Raw genomic sequence first — 21,049 nt, 5'->3', positions numbered from 1 at the left:
TGAACTGTGAGAATGTGATTAGCTTGATTAGGGTGTGTTTGATTAGGGTTGGAGATAAACTTTGCTGGACTGTTGCTCTCAGGACTGAACTTGGACACCCCTGCAGCCTCTTTGTAGGGTAAAAATACTGAGGAAACATGGATAAAAAGACCCATTTGTTAGACATTCTACCATATATGTCACTGATAAATTAATCCATATAACTCCTGACCAGATGTTAGTGTTTATCGGGAAATATAGAAATTCCCCTAGTGCACAAGTGTGTCAATCACATTAGTCTTTACTAGGCAGTTACTGTGCTGTAATTTAACAAAACAAATGCTCAGTTACTGTTAGAGTGTGGTCAGGAAATGAAACCCAGCTGCAAAATATACGTATATAATCTAAAAAATTTTTTAAAGCACCGCAGATACCCCAAAATGCATAAACCATATGCTTCCTAATTAAAGACTATTACTGCAACTGGAGACCTTTTTGACCATTTAATGATGTCTTTCAAATAATCGAAATTTCCTTTTCGCACAAGCTGCAGTACAAAGTAGTTTGACAGCGGATCTGGAGTCAGAGGGTAGACTCATTAAAAATGAGCACTGTTTCTTGAAAAATCATTTGTTAAGTAATTTTGTATGCGATTTTGTTGATATACTCATTTTAGATGGAGAGCTTTACGCTGGGACGGCCGTAGACTTCATGGGAACAAACGCTGCCATTTTTCGCACATCTGTGCATAGCAACAATCAACACTACATCCGCACTGAAGCGTACCAGGACCACTGGCTAAATGGTGAGAAGAGGATTACAAAGTTCACTGTGTTCATTATGTGTGCAAAAACAATATGGCTTGGGTGAAACTTTTACATTGCTAATTAATTGAAGCACCAAATAAATTGTTGATATCACAACATTGTTTATCAAAACCCAATTAGCAAAATATCTCTGACCCACACAACCAGCCTTTAGTTGGCCCACATGACACGGTGAATTACAGTACATCACTGGACCAAGTCTGGCTTCCAGACAAGGGCCAAACATGGACCATATCTGGGCCAAGTCTCAGCCAAGTTAATAACCCATTACTGGGACAGATATGTTAGTGTGTCACGACTGCCATGAAATTGATAAACCCATAAAGCATTGTCATTTAGGTGCACCATGGGCGTGCTTTTTCTCGAAGTGACATGATTGGTAGAACTTTTTATTCGTTTATTCAAAATTAATAAAAATGTATTTGAAATGTCAAGATAGGCCAGACTTACATGGCCCACATATCAATTATTAGCATCTGAATATAATATGAAAATACTATATTTGAAATGCGGCCTAAGTATTGTGTGCCGTACACAATGACACCTCTGCCAAACCCAGGCCATGTTTGACCCACATGCTGTATGCCAGTGTCGGATGAATGCCTGCTGTGCCAGCTTTATGCCAAATCTGGGCCAGAATTCTTTGCTACCTGAAAAGTTAACAAGGAAGCAAGAAGATGTAACATAAGATACAATACAGGCCGATATTTCTCTGGATTGCCATTCATTTCAGTGTTAGCATGAAAGTGCATGACCAAGATGCTGCCACTAGGGCTTAAGTTGTACCGGAACCAGCCGGATCCGGCACCTCTGAAATCTGATCCAGCACCTCATTTTACTGATTCCCCTCCTCACATGCACGCCCGCCACACTCTTCACTTCTTCCGTGACTCCCCAACCCTCTTCACTTTCGCCTATGACACCCCCAACAGCCCCACTCTTCACTTTCGTCGATGATCTCTCCCCCACTTTACTTTCGTCTGCTATCTCTCCCTTCTCTAGTAACATACTGGATCAGTTACTCCGATCTGTTCTGGGACCTCGCAATTTTCAAATTAAGCACTGGTTAGCACACATATTAGCTTGTAAGCTAACAGTTAGCTCACTAGCATTATTAGAACCAGCTAGTAAGATACTTTATTTCTGGCTGACACTAAAATGGTAACTGGAATGAAAATTCTTTCAAGCTGTCCAAATAAAACATCTGCTATAATCACAGTTGTGTGATTAATATGTTGTTCACAAGAGTAATTTGTCTTAGTATATAAAAAATGTGTGTTGTGTTGCGATTTTTAATGAAGTGCAACACAAAGCTTACTGGTCAGGAACATTTTGGCAGCAGATAAAAAGTAGGTGTATGGTCTGAAAGTTTGGAAATCGCTGTTTTGGGGTCACTGGTACTGCCTAATTAACTTCTGTGACTTTCTCCAACCCTCACTAATACCAGCTTCTCTTCACAGAGCCGGAGTTTGTGGGATCATATTCCATCCCTGACACACACAGCTTAGACGATGACAAAGTATACTTCTTCTTTAAAGAGACCGCCGTAAAGTCGAACCAGCTCGACAAGCGTATCTACAGCCGAGTGGCTCGTGTCTGCAAGGTGAGCGTCAAGCCCAGTGCCGTAATGAGCCAATAAAAACATGAAATGGATCCAAAAGACCTTTGTTTGGTATGCTGAATCAATGAGTCTTTTGTAGACATGGATGTGTAAGCCTCGGTGTCATCTGTTGCACGGTAGTAGCAGCATCATGTATCTAATAATGGATGAATGAAGTGTTTGTTTGAGAGTAATTAAACACTAATCTTGCGTCAAATCTAGCAAACCAGGTTTTCAGTTCAGGCTTTTCATACCAGAGCACAGTCTGGAATACATTACGTGAGTTTTTTTTGTTGGTCTGAAGGCAACCTAGGCTCATTCTGATTTTGTACCCCTATATACGTTTCTGGAGAGAGCAAAATTGTTTTGCAGTGTTTGTTTTCATGAATCCGCCAGAGGCCTCTGTGTATGAGTTTTGAGATATCAAACTCGCCATTCGCGCCTGCCCTTCTCACGTAAATCCACCAGAGCCTAATGTCGACTAACTGACTGACTGACCAACCAACCGAACCCTCCACCCACCCCTTTCCCAAAACCCAACCTATAGTGTTTTCAATAGCACCTATTGACACCCCCAACCCCCTTTCCTAATCCCAACCTAATCCCGTTTGGAGAAGCAATACAGAAAAAGAAAAGCCCCCTGATTTTTTTACCACATTTTCAGATTAAATCACATTCTCACCCTGTTATTTACTTGTTTATTTTATTTTTTGGCTTTTGTTATTGAATTACCTGCTTTCTTTACTAGACGCAAACTACGTTGTTGTGGTCAACTCCGCTCTGCATCTCAAGTTTGCCGTCTTATGTATTGAGCTACCAGACAAACTGGTAACAGCAGAAAAGCTGTACGTATGCAGGTATACGGTCAGCTGATAAGTGAGAAAAAAAACAGAGTCATACCGCCCTGTAGCATTCATTTTAAAGACGTAGAGCATATATAGGGCTACGTTTTCAGAGTGAGTCTATGTTGTTTGAAGGAGTAAATGCTAGATGATGAAACTCAGAGGAATTTCACCAGTTATTTAAGATATGATGTGTAGGGATTTAAAATGGTTTCTGGTAGTGTATTCTATACTTTATATACGTTGTTGACACAATGTTGGATTTTCCCAAAATTAGACAAACATTATGTTTTCATCATTTAAAATGCAGTAAGTAGTTAAACATTTCATTTTCTTCCATGGAACTCTTTCTATAAAACTTCCTATAATGCTGTGACTCAATCATAGTTGAAAAAATTACTCTTTTAAATTAACCATTTTAGCATCATTAATAAATATCTCAGGCCTAATTTATTTTAGTAAATTACATAATTTTTTTTCCATACATACCATTTATAAAAACATAGGAACTTTATACATTTTGTCATTAAGAACCATGCCCTCTAAGTCTAATGTGACACTATATGCCAATTTTAAATGGGCCAAATACACAGAAAACTTTAATTAGTTGAATGATGCCATTCAAGATCATGTGAGTGACGCCACTATGAAGCCCGTAACATACACCTGTTAAATTTTTGTCTCTGATTTTTTAAGTTTTGTTGTCTTTTGGTGTGACACACAAATTTACAGAAAATACCCAACAAATCATGGAGAAAACATAATATTCCTAATTTTATAAAAAATAAAAATAATTTATATATATATATATATATATATATATATATATATATATATATATATATATATATATATATATATATATATATATAGAAATAAAAAATAAAAATGGATAATGACTTATCTTATTGTAATGATATATATATATATATATATATATATATATATATATATATATATATATATATATATATATATATATATATATATAAGATAAGTCTCCATCCATTTTTATTTTTTATTTCTGTGTAACACCATAGGACATTTTTGCAGTACAGTTCAGTAATAAGTATTTTTAAATTTATTGACCCCTTATATTTTCCTCAAAGAACTAACTTCAAACTACATAAATATAAAGTGTTTAAAATATAAAGTGTTTTACGAAAAATAAAAATAATAAATTTTACTGACTATTAATCAACTACTAGTATGTCCTGTGCTTGATCTTCATCAGAATGACATCGGTGGAAAACGAAGCTTGATTAACCGCTGGAGCACCTTCTTGAAGGCCAGACTTGTATGCACAGTTCCAGGACCTGGGGGCATGGACACACACTTTGACGAGCTGGGTATGTTTACACACTCTAATCACACTTCAGTCAACCTACTTAGAGGGTGACTGATCTGGTAAAGTCAACATGAACTCAAGAAATCCATCCTAGTTATAGTTTTATTTGACATTCCTGGTGCTTTCTGCTTATTGTTTATTTTTAGAGGACATATTTCTCTTGGAGACTAAGGATCCACAGAATCCAGTCATCTACGGAGTCTTCTCTACCTCCAGGTAAGTTCATTATCTGTAATATCAGTGCAATTGTGAATCACTCTTCAAGTCACCACCGCATAATCCTCTTGATTTTTGATAACCACATTCCTGTCAGTGTTATATTTGTTTACCACATTATCATTGGCTCCATCCAAATCAATCAATCCGTCATACTTTACAAACCCCTTAAGGTTCTCAAACCTCCCTTGATCGTTCCAAAAGACTTAATCTGATTACCTCAGTTTATCTTGTGAACTTACATCAATATCAGAACGCCCCTAAAATCAACAGTCTAGTCACAGGATGGTCTCCTCCCTGTCCGATCCATGTAGAACAATCTGTCTCGGTGCTCCCACCCGAGGAATGGATAGCTTGAGGCCATACAGCGGGGTGAAAGGTCACTGTGAAAGAAGCTCTGTTATTCTAACCTAGCATCAGACTAATACTTGTTTCCTTTTCAAAAGCTCTGTCTTCAGGGGTTCGGCAGTTTGTGTCTATTCCATGGCTTCCATCCGAGCTGCATTTAACGGGCCCTTTGCGCATAAGGAGAGTCCCGATTATCGCTGGATGGAGTACAAGGGGAAAATCCCTTATCCACGGCCTGGAACGGTGAGTTCTCAACAGGGAGGAATTATGCTTTGTAGGTTAGAGCAGGGGTTCTCAAAGTGGGTGTCGGGACCCCTCGAGGGGTCGCGGGACAATGAAGGGGGGTTGCCTGGTGATTTAAAAAAATCTATTTATTATTATTAAATCATATAGGAATGACCCTATTTTATCCATAACCTACAGAAGAGAAAAAATATAGTTGTTTATAATTACTATATAGTTACTATAGTAGCTTATAGTTACTAGCTCTATTGGATTGCGACCCCAGTGGTAATTACATTATATTAAAGACACAGCAATAGCGTCAGATGCAGCAGATTGATTTTATAACACCAGTTTAATGTTTCTGGCCCATTTACCGCACTGACATTAAACGAACAATATCCCTGGGTGTATTGGTGTGTGTGTGTGTGATGCAAGGTTTCTGCATTCATAACCAGGATATTAGGGGTCGCGAGTCACTGCCATCGTCATATTGGGGGTCGCAGGCTGAAAAGTTTGGGAACCCCTGGGTTAGAGAACATTCTTTGTCAAATGTATAGATGGGGTTGAATCGAACATTTTTAAGTGTAAGCCAGTTTTTAGACCTACTGTTGATTCTGGAATTGCAGACGAGTAAGGAAAATCATGCAGAAAGTCACTCTTCATACTAGCTGCACTCCCTCAAGGGGGCTGTAAAAGTGTCATCAGGCACTCATTGGGGGTCACGCGTCAGAGTGGTTGGTGAAGTGGTTGGAGCGTGGACTTTTATTGGCAAGATCTCCAGAAGTCAATCTTAAATGCTGTGTTTTTGCTCCATTAGTTGTCAAAGTCCCGACCACAGAGTTGACCTAAACTCTGAGTTGACAGAGGGACCATTTCAAATGATGGGGTTTAGTTACTTCAGGGTAATTAAGCAGATCATACTTAAACTTAATTAGCCTACTTTAAACATCCTCACATATTAGTTAAATGAATGTACTTGTGCCGATTACTTATTTACTGCTTGGACTTTCCTGGTACATATTAAGTAAAGGTTACTATTTCTGGCTTTACAAGGTCATGATGAAGGTACATATACTGTAGGACATTATAGACTAGACAAGAAGTGAAGTTGGAGAAAGAGAGGGTGGAATTGAGAGATGGGAATGCAGTACACTTAAAATACAACCATGCTGTGCCAGAATATTGCTCAAAAGGATACTTGCCCCAACATGGAAATTCAAATATTTAACTAAATTTTACTCATGCAAGGTTAGTGACAACTTTATCATGCAAGTTTCCAAATAGTATTTATAACATACCCCACTTTGGAGTCTTAGATGGACTTTATTCAATGGGTAAACTAAATTGTTGAAAAAAGCAGAAGATTCCATTCAAATGGCATTTCTCAATATGGACAAACAAGAATTATGATGCACGCTGTACTAGGATCTCAAACAGTGGCCAAAATCCACATCTGCACAACTGTTTTTGACTATTTTTACCTTAGTCTGGGACTGTTACCCCAAATCCAGTCCCAAAAGGGTTTTAAAATATGAGCTTAACTTGCTGTCCTGTATCCCATCAGTGTCCAAGCGAGACCTACGACGCTTTATACAAGTCCACTCGTGATTTCCCAGACGATGTTGTGAGCTTCATGAGGGCCCATCAGCTGATGTGGGAGCCAGTGGTGCCCATCCACAGACGTCCCGTCTTCACTCGTATCAACACCCCCTATAGGCTGAAGAAGCTTGTGGTTGACAGGGTTGATGCGGAGGATGGCCAATATGATGTTCTGCACCTTGGCACAGGTATGTTGGAAAGCAGTTCATTGAACTGAATCCTTTTATCTTGTAATAAATGCGATAACTAGTCCTGTTGTTGCCTATAAGCTTAAGACCTATGGTTGAGGTGCAAATAAGGAAATCTCCTACATAAGTTATCACATGTAGTAAACACCATTAAACACGACCTCTGTTCCCACGGTGGTCAGTTGTTCTGTTGCCTGGGATCACCTTAATAATCGGAGCAGACAATGTTTCTTTTCCTGTCTAACATTTGTCCTCCTGGACTGCTGGGTGTATACATGAACTCTGCCACCTCTAAGTGAATCATTTAGGGTGAGCAGATGCTCGGTTCAGGACAAATATGCTTAACCTGTATGTACAGAGAGCAGGCTCGCTATTTCGCTGTGTATAGGAGGAGAACAGTGTAACAGCTGTCAGCCCTCAGGGTGCTGGATAAATCTAGACGCCAAAAGCCAGTGCTCACTCACCATGGTAACTAAGTTAGAGTGCATTATGGGATATATTTACAGATGGGAAATTGATGGCTCAGGTTGAATCTTAATGTGAACATCTGCTTATAGTATCTACTGTCTGTCTGTCTGTCTATCTGTCTATCCATCCATCCATCCATCCATTTTGCTTCATTCCATTTATCTGTCTGTCTCTCCGTAAGTTTGTGATTTTATTTAATGCAATCTTACATGGTAAACTGGTCTGTGTCTCCAGATGATGGTCGAGTACTTAAGGTGGTCTCCGTACCTAAAGAGAACTGGGAAATTGAGGAAATCATTTTGGAGGAGTTAAACGTCTTCAAGGTAATTCAACAGGATCTCAGTTTCCCCTCTTCAGTCTGTCTTTCCATCTGCTGGACTCCCTCCTGACCTCTGACCCTAGGCTCTTATTGCTTGTTGTTTTCATGTCAAGCACTTCCCAAACAAAAAAAACTCCTAAAGAAGAAAACCAGATTGCTCTCAGATTTCCCATGGCTGTCTGCTCAAGTGACCAAACCCAGGGGCAGGAGAGGCAATGTTACACCCTGAACATTGTGGTGGCAATGTTACACCAATAATATTGTGGAGGAGGTGTTGCACTAAGAATATTGTGTTTTGCAAACAAAAAGAAGATCTCATTTGTCAATAACTTGAGACTGAGGAATGTGTCAGGTTTGCTGGAGGATGGATGAAATGTATGCAAATAGATATCAACAGGATGCCAATACATGAGATGCCAAGACAATGTTACATAGAAGAATGGAGAGTTTTCAATAGTATTTAGCATCTATTTGTATAGAAATATGTGAGCCTAGACCACAAAACAATTATAGCCAGAAATACACTTTTATGCGTCAATAATAGATTTTACTTTTATGCCAAAAATTATTAGGATATTAGATAAAAAAAATCATGTTCCTTCAAAATATTTTGTAATTTTCCTTCCATAAATATATTAAAAAGCAAATTGTTTGATTAGAAACTTTGAACAAATGTAAATGCAATTCTCTCAGTATTTAGATTTATTTTAACTAGTTGTATCTCAGCCAAATATTTTCATACCCCAACAAAGTATACATCAATAGAAAGCTTATTTATTTAACATAACACATAACTCTTAGGGCTCTATTTTGACGGTCCATGCGCAGAGCGCAAAACGCAGGGCGCAAACGCTTTCAGGGCGTGTCAGAACGCATTTTTGCTAATTAAAGGACGGAAAAATCTGCTTTGCGCCATGGTCTAAAGGGGTTGAGTTTATTTTCTTAATGAGTTATAGGTGTGTTTTGAGAATAAACCAATTAGAGTCTCATCTCCCATTCCCTTTAAGAGCCAGCTGCGTCGCGCCAAGAGCACATTCGCTATTTACAGGACGCAAAGTAAGTCTAAGTGGAAAAACTGAGCATTTCACTAACAAACAGTTAACAGTTTGTTTTTAACAGAAAACTGTTAAACAGAGCATCTACTGCGTGAGAATGAGAGATAATGGATCTACTTTCACATTCGTTCTTGGATAGGGAAACCTTTACGCACAGACATCAATTAGTCTATAAATAAATAATGTTTGTTAAGCGCAAATATTCGTTTCAAAACTATATTCAAAATTCAGTTCTTATTTCCAGCAAACGAATAAATGAACAATAATAATAAAGTGTGCTCAAAACCTGAGTTATATCCTAAAACACCTGCTGTGCCCCATATGGTCTAAAACCTGACAGGTGGGCAAATCTAAGCTTGTTTTTAACAAAACAAATATAAATATGGATATATTAAATAATACTGCTAATAATAATAACATTTTACAAAAGCAAATTGTTATGAATGAACTAAAAAAAGCCTCCCGAGACGAAGAAGACATAAAAGCAGTGATTTTTCATATTTATGTAGGCTAGAAAATTATATTTTTTGTAATATTTTAATCCTTTATATTTATATCCTATATCTATTCTTATTATATCCTATATATATCCTTAATATCTATATTTTTTCGTATGTAAAGATATTTGCCTATTGCTCTCTTTTGCGTATTAAGCAGTGTGTAAGCGAGGCGCAACTCTGCGCCGGAGTTTAGACCGGGTTAGTTTTGGTCTAATAAAAAATCTATTATAGTTTCTCAAAATAGCAACGTGCCAGCGGTCCGCCTCAGAATGCCTTCCTTTTTAGACAAGCACTAATGTATTTGCTATTTAAACAGCGTAGCGCAACGCCTCAAAACGACTCTTGCGCCAAGCTGAAACTAGCAAAAGACTATTGCGCTGTGCCTTGCGCCACATTGCGCGGGGTGTATGATAGGGCCCTTCATTTTCAAACAAAATCACACTTATGGCTGGTTTCATTTCAAAATGACTACATACACTACCTGACAAAAGTCTTGTCGTTGATCCCAGTTGTAAGAGCAACAAATAATAACTTAACTTCTAGCTGAACTGCATCCCAATCCCCACAAATACAACAGATGACCTATTGCAACCCACATGGACTCTCACAAGATTCTCACAGAAATCAGTCAAGGAAAAATCATAGTTTGGGGTTACATTCAGTATGGGGGCATGCGAAAGATCTGCAGAGTGGATGGCAACATCAACAGCCTGAGGTATCAAGATATTTGTGGCACCCATTACAATACAAACCACAGGAGAGGGCAAATTCTTCAGCAGAATAGCGCTCTTTTCCAACCTTTAGTCTCCACATAAAAGTTCCTGAAAGCAAAGAAGGTCAAGGTGCTCCAGGATTGGCCAGCCCAGTCACCAGACATGAACATTATTGAGCATGTGAGATGGAGAAGGCATTGAAGATGAATCCAAAGAATCTTGATGAACTCTGGAAGTCCTGCAAGAACGCTTTCTTTGCCATTCCAGGTGACTTTTAGTAAGTTATTAGATGATATTAGATGAGTATTAATAAGCTACTTGAGTCATTGCAGAGGTGTATGGATGCAGTCCTCCAAGCTGATGGGTGTCATACACAATATAATTCTTTTTCCACTGCACCAAGACTTTATATTCTATACTGTACATTATTTCTGTTAAGGGATAAGACTTTTGTCTAAGCAAAGTCAGACCTTACTGTCCTAATTAAATAATTAAAAATCAAGACATGTTCATGTTTTATTTTGATAAAATAAGTGTAATCTAGAGGCCTTTGCCTTTTATATAAGCCACTTCTAAAACCAAATGATCAACTAGAAGTCAAGTTATTATTTGTTGTTCCTAAAACTTGGATAGGCGACAAGACTTTGTAAGGTAGGGTAGACCACAAAATAGGTACACATGCTACAGAATTTGTAACAAACAGACCAGTAATTTACTAAGCTTGTTACCAACTGAACCCCACTGCTTCATATCAAATGAGGTTTTTAACTAAAGGACATAAACATAATTGTGCATTATGGCTATCAAGTCAAGTGATTAAAACTCCACTGAAAACATAATTATGTGTATAGCAGAGCAGCATGAGTCAATCAAGCCTATCAGGAGACATATTTCAGCAGGCATTGCCCAGCAGTCATTTGCTGAAAGAAAGTGGTTTCAGGAGTCAAGCCTCATTTGCTGCAGTATATGAAGGAGAAATGAACCAATGGAGCAGAACACTTTAAAACATGCACAAGGCCCAGTTGTGATGAGCTGCTCTTATTCAGTGCCAACAATGCGTATCTTCTCCCACTTTGTTTGGGAGTTCATTCATTTCACGTGTTGACACATTTTTCCTTCTCTCATTCTTCATCCCATAGACTCAGACCCCAATATTAAGCATGGAGCTGTCCACCAAGAGGGTGAGTGGATGAGTTTGATGGGTGGTCATTTGCTTTAACACAATATAAACGACATGTTTTTGACTTGTATAATTACTTTGTTCTTCTTCAGCAAGTGCTGTTCATAAGCAGTGATGAGAATGTCGTCCAGCTTCCCGTTCAGAGATGTGAACTGTATGGTAAAGCGTGTGTTGACTGCTGTCTAGCTCGAGATCCGTACTGCGCTTGGGACGGCTCCTCGTGTACTAACTACTTCCCCAGCAACAAAAGGTACTTTTTCTAGTCATGCATTCAAAACATTTTTTTGTACCACTTTATTATAGTCCAGTTGCACATGCAGACTTTATATACTTTTAATAATAGTTATGTTAACTGGGTAATCACTAACCTAATCTTAAAGTGATAGTTTATCCAAAAATACTAATTTACTTTACTTGTTGTTGGAAACATTCTGGATCATCCTTTCCTTCTTTGATGCAGAGCACACAGGATTCATTTCTCCAAAGAAATATGTGAAATACTGGTTCATCTGATCACAGTACATGTTTCCACTGTGTAATGGTCCACCCCAGATGCCTCAGAGCCCAGAGATGTCAACGGTGCTTCTGGACACTGTTAACATAGGGCTTCCTTTTGACACAGTACAGTTTTAATTGGGATTTGTGGACGTAACTAAGTATTGTAGTACTTGACAAAGGTTTGCCAAAGTAAGTGTAAGTGTAGTTTAAAGTTAGTAAAGTTTAGTAAAGTTAAGTGTAATTTAATTAAATATTGTATACATTTATTTATACAAAATATTCTAATTTAGAATTAAATAAAACAGTCTAATTAAAATATGGAATATGGATTTTCCGAAGAAGAACAAAAGTTAGATGTGCATTGTTTATTTATATAATAAGAAATATGTCTAATTATGTATTGGCAAGAACAGTAGCCTACTGAAAATGTAGGAGCAATTATTTAGCAAACTCTTTATTTTAATGTGGTTAACTACTAGTCTTTTTAACCAGCCTGTTAAATAGTTTCATGCAATTAAATCTTTGAAAGGTTCACTTTGCAATGTCAGTCTATAGCAAGCTTTACTGTTGTAGTTAGTGTTACATGCAGGTGCTCAGCTGTATAGCATTAAGTAAATATGGGATATTTTCCAATTTCCAATGAAAATTATGGCAAATTTATTTATTTTTAAATTAATTAATTATTATTTTATTTTATTTATTTTAATTAATTCTATTTTACTTAATTTAAGTAATTAATTAATTAATTTTATTTTTAATTAATTTATTTATTCATTCTATTTTACTTAATTTCATTAATTTATTTTAATTTATTTATTTTTTAATTAATTAATTAATTTTTATTTAATTTCATTTATTTTAATAAGTTTTTTAAAATGTATTAATTCATATTTAATTTTATTAATTTTATTTATTTATTTATTCATTTTATTTTATTATAATTTTTTCATTCATTCATTCTATTTTATTTTATTTAATTTTATTCATTTTATTTATTTATTCATTTATTTTTTAATTCATTCATTTTTATTTAATTTTATTATTTTTATTTATTCATTTTATTTTTTATTTATTCATTTATTTCATTGATTTATTTATTAATCCATTCATTTTGTTTTATTTTATTTTTCATTCATTATATTTTATTTTCTTTATTTCATTTATACTATTTTTTTATTCATTGATTTTTTTATTTTATTTTTATTTTATTAATACGTTAATTAATTCATTAATTTTATTTATTTATTTGTTTACTTTTCCCTATTTTACCTTAATACCTTTATATTTTATAAAATTAATAAAAACATTTGGAAACTGGTAACCATTAGCTGTTTCCATCCACCTATTTTTGATCAAATTTTAGCATTTTGAGCATGTGATAATAAAAATGGGCCATTTTTACATAGTAGTAACCAGAACATGGAAATCAATCGGTTTTCAACATTCTTCAAAATTTGTGTACATCAGGAACCACTTAAGTATGAATAAATGAAGACAGAGTTAATTTTTGGGTGATACTGTATCCCTTTTACTCATGTAGCATGCATAAAAGTGCACATGCTGTGAAATATAGTAGAAACCACATCTTGACCCTAACCCCTTTTAATCATTGCTGAAGACAATATTGAAAACCATCAGCAAACCTGTCAAATGGTGGTTGTGAGGGTGGGTAACATCCTCTTATGGTCCACAGGCGCGCCCGGAGACAGGATGTGAGGTATGGAGACCCTTGGAGCCAATGTCAGGACATGAGAGACGGTAATAAATCACTTTACAACTTTTCATCTTCATGTTGTATATGATAGTTCCCAGTCCTCGAATAAAGAGGACGCTACTCCCTCTAGTGTACAAAATGGATATTGACATACAACACCAGTTAATATGGGATGCATGTTCTAGGTCTTTCTGTGAATAACTAATTTTAAAAGAAAGTATACAATAAATATTATAGTAAGCTAAAAGTGTTCATTGCTGTCTGTAGGCTCAGAGAATGCTGAACTGAAGACAGTTTACGGCGTGGAGACAAACTCAACTTTCCTGGAATGTGTCTCAAATTCACCACAAGCCACCATCAAGTGGATATTTCAGCCAAATCACAGTCAAAACAGCAAAGAGGTCTGTCGGCATACTTTAACTGAATATTGAATCAGAGTCAATATGTGTACAGTATATTTACACTGAAAGGTTTAGTTTACCCAAACAATGAAAATTAGTCATTAATTACTTGCCCTCATGCCATTCCAAATCCATCTTTGGAACACAAATGAAGATAGTTTTCATAATATTTTAGAGATTTAGAGACTGTCTCTTGAGATTTATAGATTTACAGACTGTCTCTTGAGATTTATAGATTTAGAGACTGTCTTTTGAGATTTATAGATTTAGAGACTGTCTCTTGAGATTTATAGATTTAAAGACTGACTTTTGAGATTTGTAGATTTAGAGACTGTCTCTTGAGATGTATTTAGAGACTGTCTCTTGAGTTTTATAGATTCAGAGACTGTCCTTTGAGATTTATGGATGTAGAGACTGTCTCTTGACAGTCTATTTATCCAAAACTCTAATTATTTAAATATTTCCTTAAAGTTCAGTTAAGTTTGAGAGTTTTGGGTGAACACAAGTGCCTTTATGGGTTCTGCTGCAAAAAAAAAATAATAATAAAATAAATCTTCTTACTTAGAGTTTTTGTCTTATTCTGATCCAAAATCAATTTTTTTTTAAATCAAGATGCATTTTCTAAGCAATTGTTGTTTTGTGTTCAGAGATTGTAGGTCCAAATTTAATGTCAATTAATTATTTTCCCGTGGGGGAAGGTAAATAATTTTATTTCTAACCAAAAGCATGAATAATTTACTTACCCTACTTGCAAATTATTTAAATTTGACTTATAATTTCCAAAAAAAAATAATAATAATATTTCTTACTTGTTCTGAATATGCTTCTTGATTTAAGAATGTTTAGATTTTTAGACTAGAAATAAGACAAAAACTCTAAGTAAGAAAAGCATTTGTGCAGTGTAAAACTCAATAAACAATTACTAGGAACAATGGAACACGTTTTTGAAGCATATTAATGTCAAAACTTATGACCCCATGTGATGTGTGGACATGCATTTAAACGTTTTCATAAGAGTTTCACATGAAAATGCTCCAAAGCCACATGTTTTATGTGTGTTTCACGTCGTTAACTTGTGTGGTTTTCTCTAAGAAATACACAGAAAAAAATATTTGTTTAATTTACTAAAAAAAAATAGGTTACAAAACTATTTATATGGGCTGAATTGAAACAAATAATTTTAAGTTGAACATTTATACATTAATATGTTTGATTAAATTCATCCCATATAAATTGTTTGCAAACACCTACCTTTAAAAACAATTTGGAAATCCAATTAAATACTTTTTTTCAGTGTATTACGGTACAGAAATTTCTCAGATTCAGTTAAAATACCTTTGTTTATGCTCCCAATATTACTACATTTCTCATGGGTTTGGAATCCATAAGGTTTAGGGTAGAGGTCTGCATTCCCATGGCAGAACCCAAACAGATTTCTTGCAGCGCGTTAGTAAATTTTCCAATAAAACACGGTAGCAGGTGGTAACTCTGGTGTAATTTGAACGGGAGCGTGTGCAAATATTTTGAGAGTTTGTAAAATCGAACTTTGAAAGAGTCTTAACAGCCACAAATCTCACCACACGTCACGCAGCACTCAAACAAAACATTTAGCCTACAATCCTTGCACAACCTACACTTTTATCTGTTATCTCCCTCTTTTGGTAGTGTCCAATTTTAATGTGAAATTTTGGAAACCAGATCTACATTTTGCGGGAATGGTTGGGTCGGGTAAAAACCGAGGCGGGTCAGGCAGCGGGTGAACAAAGCCTGAATATACGGCAGGAGTGGTCAGGTGTGGAATAATACTGTCCATCATATGAATAGTACAGGAATGCGAGTGTTTTTTCCCCGCTTTGACGCACAGTTGAATGTCATATAGCAGGCTGATATAGGCCAAGTCAAGGGGTCACCAATCTTGGTCCTGGAGGGCTGGTGTCCCTGCTCGGTTTAGCTCTTAGCTTGCCTTAACACACCTGCCTGGGTGTTTCAAGTATACTGTACCTAGGCTGTTTCTTAATATGCGTTCTTCAGCGGTCTTGCATTCTCGTGTTCTCGTGCAACGTCATCATCAGCTGCCTAAATTCAGTTACAAAACTCAAGACCGCAAGTACGGAGAACGCGTGAAACTTCCCGGATGTGATCTTGATATCGAGGACGCACCGATGCAGTCATGAGTACCAAACTTACTCTGGAAGTACCAGAAGTCATTGCGACTGGAGGTGGGAAGCGCTATTATTAAAGTTCAGAGATATCACTTATTTAACTCAGTAGTTTTCCTGAATAAAACGGTGTAAGTAAACATTACCATCAACATCTTAATAAAGGAATAAAAACATTAAGGGTGTTTGTTTTGCTGAAATTTGCATAAAAAATTTGTTTTATTTATAATTTGCAGAGTATATTGATAATGATTTTATGCAGAGTATATATTTTGAAAAGGGGAAACACAATAGTGATGGGAAGTTCGGATCATTTTACTGACTCGGATCTTTAAGTCTCGTTCATCAAGATGAACAAATCTTTTTTCGAGTCATTTCGTTCATTTGGTTCAATTTGCCAAAATATTATTAAAATGTTACGAATTGCTTCCAAACACATCTACAACTAGCCCAAAAGGTTGATTGCACGACAAATAAGTCATAAATAGAATATAAGAAGGAGAAAATAATAATTCAATGTTTACCTGCTCTTTTGTCTATGAAGGTATTGTTGTTTCTTTGCTCAGCTCACCTCTTCATGTCTTCAAATGTCAGGGGTTCATTCACGTTACACTGACAGTCACATATAATCTTAATCAATTCACAGGCTAAGCTGATACGAGCCATGACCGTCCGTTCATCATGTGAGAGAATGACTCAAACCCGAGGACTCGAGAGATGAACAGTTCAATTCTTTTTCCGGCTCTAAACGCTTATGATTGGCCCGTGAGAAACGAGTGACTCAGACCAGATAGAGGACTCGAGAGATGAACAGATCAAAACTTTTTCCGGCTCTAAACGCGTATGATTGGCTCGTGATGAACGAGTGACTCAGACCCGATAGAGGACTCGAGAGATGAACGGTTCAATTCTTTTTCCGGCTCTAAACGCGTATGATTGGCCAGTGAGAAACGAGTGACTCAGACCCGATAGAGGACTCGAGAGATGAACGGATCAAAACTTTTTCCGGCTCTAAACGCGTATGATTGGCTCGTGATGAACGAGTGACTCAGACCCGATAGAGGACTCGAGAGGTGAGCGGATCAATTCTTTTTCTGCCTCTAAACGCATATGATTGGCTTCTGCCAATGTGATGAAGACTTTAAATTAACGATACCTGCACAAATGTGCGCACGCGCGGATGAACGAATCACTCCCTTAGAGGACTCGTAGTTCCCGAGTCATTTTGAAGATTCGTTTAAAATGAACGAATCGTTCATGAACGACCCATCACTAAAACACAATTGTTGTATGAATGCTGCACTGTTTAAATAATTTACCATTTAAAATGTGTGAAGGTCATGTGACCATCAGGAAAAACGCAGCATCTCAAGGATGCATTCTCTGTTCTCGTGGTCTCCAGAGTTCGTTCTTCCGAGGACACCTGGCAAGACGGGTTTCCATAAGAACGCAAGAACTTTCTCTGCGTTCTTGGAATTGAGAAACATCCCTAGTAAGACCTTTATTGGCTTGTTCAGTTGTGTTTGATTAGAGTTGGAGCTAAAATCAGCAAGACACCGGCCTTCCAGGTTTGGGGACCTCTGGCCTAGTCTGTGAATGTGGTCTGAAAACTAACTAAAGAATAAACAGCTAATTGTAAAAGTATTAAAATGATCCCTTCAAATACTCATGATGTCTCAGAGTAGCATATTGAATTTCGGTTGAAACTATTTGTCAGAAAAACATCAGCCTACTTTTAGCCATCTACTTTTACTACTTTTAGCCATCTACTTTAGCAATCTACTTTTATTAATACTGCTGTATAAGACATGTTTCATTTGCAATAGGGCTAAAAACGTCTTTAATAACTGACAAAGAGAGAATTTAATAAAGAGGGGAGTTGGTTTATAGGTCCCCACCAATGTCAAGAGCAAATGTATGCCCTTAAATAGGATATAATAACAATGAGTAAATGACAGCAGAATCTCTTTCCTCTTTCTATCCCACAGTTAGTTCCTGGTGAAGAAAACCTTCTCCACATGCAGCGTGGGCTGCTCCTCCAGCAGATAACTTCTACTAATGCTGGCCTGTACCTCTGCATGGCCTTCGAGCACTCCTTCTCCCGTACGCTAGCTCGCTATGAGCTTCACGTCATCCCCCAGAACCAAATGTCAAGAGCCCAGAACAACCTTCCCGGAAATCACGCAACCTCATTGCGGAGCTACAAGGAACTACACTTAATGGGAGTTGGTGGGCTAACGGCAGACGAGTACTGCGAGCACCTTTGGTATCGTGAGAAACGGCGACAGCACAAGCATCGCACGCTAAAGTGGAAACATGTGTCTGAAAACCGTAAAGCCAGAGTGCGGCGGCAGAATCCACCCGACGAGCCTCTAGATGGAGGTGAAACTGCGGACTTTTAATGACAAATGTGTGACTTTTATCTGGACAAATTAACACATTGCAGCGAAATGGCTACCAGCTACTGCTAGCACAACAACGCAACCGAGGGCCACAGTACACGAGAACTATATTATTTTTCTAAAACAAATTATTATGTAGCTTGTGCTAGTGTTAGCATGTAGCTTTAACACAAGTATAATCAAAGAGCCTGCCGCTGTGCAACTGAATTTGCACATTGTATGTTCATTTCACTCTGTTTATATTGTTTGTCAACATTTATGAAAGACAAGCACCTAAGCTAAATGCTAGGTATTGTTCAAAAGCTAATACTGAAAACAGACAAGCTAACGCGCTGCCGTAAGCTAATTGTAGCGCAAAGAAACTGATGTCACTTGCCATAATGAAATCTGATCTATGGAAATATATACAAATGACATATTTGACTTCATATTTATATTGTGTGGGGTGGCTCAGTGGTTAGCACTGTTGCCTCACAGCAAGAAGGTTGCTGGTTCAAGTCCCGGCTGGGCCAGCTAGCATTTCTGTGTGGAGTTTGCATGTTCTCCACGTGTTGGCATGGGTTTCCTCCAGGTGCTCTTGTGTTCTCTCCACTTGTCCTACCTTGTCAGATTGTCCTACCTCCCATTCAAAATGTAAGTAGCACATTTCTAATGATGCTACCTATCAGATTTTGCCACCAGTGTAAGTTTTAATGTGGAGTAGTGTGATATGAAGCTATAATATCGCCCTAACCTATGTAATCCCTGACCCCCCAACCCCAGAACCATTCACATACAGTGTTGGTAGCATAATCTGATGAGTAGGATAAAATGTCAGGACACCTGGTTTCCCCCACAGTCAAAATACATGCGCTATAGGTGAATTGAATAAACTAAATTGGCCGTAGTGTATGTGTGTGTGCGTGTGCGTGTGCGTGTGTGTGTGTGTGTGTGCGCGCGCGTGTGTGTGTGTGTGTGTGTGTGTGTGTGTGTAAATGAGTGCATATGGGTGTTTCCTAGTTTTGGGTTGCAACTGGAAGGGCATTTGCTGTGTAAAACATTTGCTAGAATAGTTGGCGGTTCATTCCACTGTGGCGACCCCTGATAAATAAGGGACTAAGCTGAAGGAAAATTAATGCATGAATATATATATATATATATATATATATATATATATATATATATATATATATATATATATATATATATATATATATATATTGTGTGTGTGTGTGTGTGTGTGTGTGTGTGTGTGTGTGTGTGTGTGTGTGTAAACTGACATTTGGAAATATTTGTTGCATATATGACATGTTTAAATATGTGAAATCCAAATTTGAACTTATATATCATGTAATTTGCATAAATTCCCATATATCAGGTGTCAATATGGGTTAAATATTCCCCAGATATGTATATCACTGTATATGTGATATGGTCAAATGTATAAACCTGAAGGTTGTTCAGACAACAGCAGGTGCCTCTGTGTGTTCAGAGGAAGTTTGCCCAGGATGTGCCCTTCATATGTTTCCTTCCTCTTCACGAACAATCTCTTCTGCTCTTTCCTGAGAACATCCTTGAGTAAATATTGTGTTTGTTTTATGGCTTCTTTTCATGTCAGTTTCTTAAAAAACAAAAGCTCTACAACAACGACTTGTCCTTTGTGTGTACTGTACGTGTGAAATGCATTCGTGTGTCGAGCATCTGGGAATGTTAAGAAGAACATTGCCTCCATCAAAGGTTTTTTTTTTTCACTGATGATGAAAATGACTTCCAGAATCTTCATGCCTTTGTTCTTCTCCACCACATCTGAGGGGAAGTTGTCATTGGCTCATGATGAATCTGAAATTGCTTCATGCTGGATGGGTTAATGCAGTTGAACAGTCAGATTCAGTGTTGATTGAACTGGGTGCTGGAAATATTCCTCGGTGATTTTGATCCATATCAACATTACAGCAACATGTTGTCACTACAAATTTGGCGAATTTGTGAATCTTCTGTTCCTGCAGATTCAGTGATGATCTATTGGATTGAGGTCAGGTGAATGTGGAGGCCACCAACAGTTGTTTACAAAAAATCTGTTTACCTTCTGAATGTCACAACAGTAACTGTAAGGGGGTCATTCCTGGCATTCGGTAATATTTCAGCTTAATCAAACTCATTTTTAAAAGTGTACTGATTATGTTTTTAAATAGCCTACATAATTAGGCACAATTTAGACTTTCAAGAAAGTATTTTCCCACCTCAGGCATTAAAGCCTTTATATTATTTTCAGTTTTTTTCTTATTTGGACACCCATTATTCTCAACCCCATAACGGACAAAAGTGAGTTGGTAATAATATTTTACAAAGCTTTTGCTGTAAAAACAACATTTTCCTATTGCTCATATGTCCCTCAAATCAGTTTAATGGCTAAAATATAACATTTTGGATAAGTTTTAGATTTACATGTGATTAATTATGCAATTTATACATTCTGTGGTCTTTTAATT

At 37.0% G+C, this 21,049-nt stretch overlaps 1 protein-coding gene across 4 annotated transcripts in view; it reads left to right on the top strand.

Annotated features, from left to right (window-relative positions):
* si:dkey-49n23.1 overlaps positions 1 to 20,159 on the top strand; it is a 115,968-nt gene extending 95,809 nt beyond the window's left edge. For all 4 annotated transcript variants that reach the window (XM_087304619.1, XM_087304622.1, XM_087304621.1 and 1 more), the window contains exons 7-18: positions 656 to 784; positions 2,267 to 2,409; positions 4,483 to 4,597; positions 4,743 to 4,812; positions 5,259 to 5,403; positions 6,950 to 7,172; positions 7,875 to 7,963; positions 11,367 to 11,408; positions 11,500 to 11,657; positions 13,599 to 13,663; positions 13,887 to 14,020; positions 18,168 to 20,159. In XM_087304619.1, coding sequence (XP_087160745.1) covers positions 656 to 784; positions 2,267 to 2,409; positions 4,483 to 4,597; positions 4,743 to 4,812; positions 5,259 to 5,403; positions 6,950 to 7,172; positions 7,875 to 7,963; positions 11,367 to 11,408; positions 11,500 to 11,657; positions 13,599 to 13,663; positions 13,887 to 14,020; positions 18,168 to 18,581 — 1,727 coding nt within the window. In that variant the 3' untranslated portion in view covers positions 18,582 to 20,159. The remainder of the gene's footprint in view (positions 1 to 655; positions 785 to 2,266; positions 2,410 to 4,482; positions 4,598 to 4,742; positions 4,813 to 5,258; positions 5,404 to 6,949; positions 7,173 to 7,874; positions 7,964 to 11,366; positions 11,409 to 11,499; positions 11,658 to 13,598; positions 13,664 to 13,886; positions 14,021 to 18,167) is intronic.
* The last annotated feature ends 890 nt before the right edge of the window (positions 20,160 to 21,049 follow it).

This window comes from Danio rerio, chromosome 22 (genome assembly GCF_052040795.2).
Source record: "Danio rerio strain M-AB ecotype USA chromosome 22, GRCz13ab, whole genome shotgun sequence".
In the NCBI taxonomy this organism is placed as follows: Eukaryota; Metazoa; Chordata; class Actinopteri; order Cypriniformes; family Danionidae; genus Danio; species Danio rerio.
This window is presented reverse-complemented; position numbering and strand designations above follow the sequence as displayed.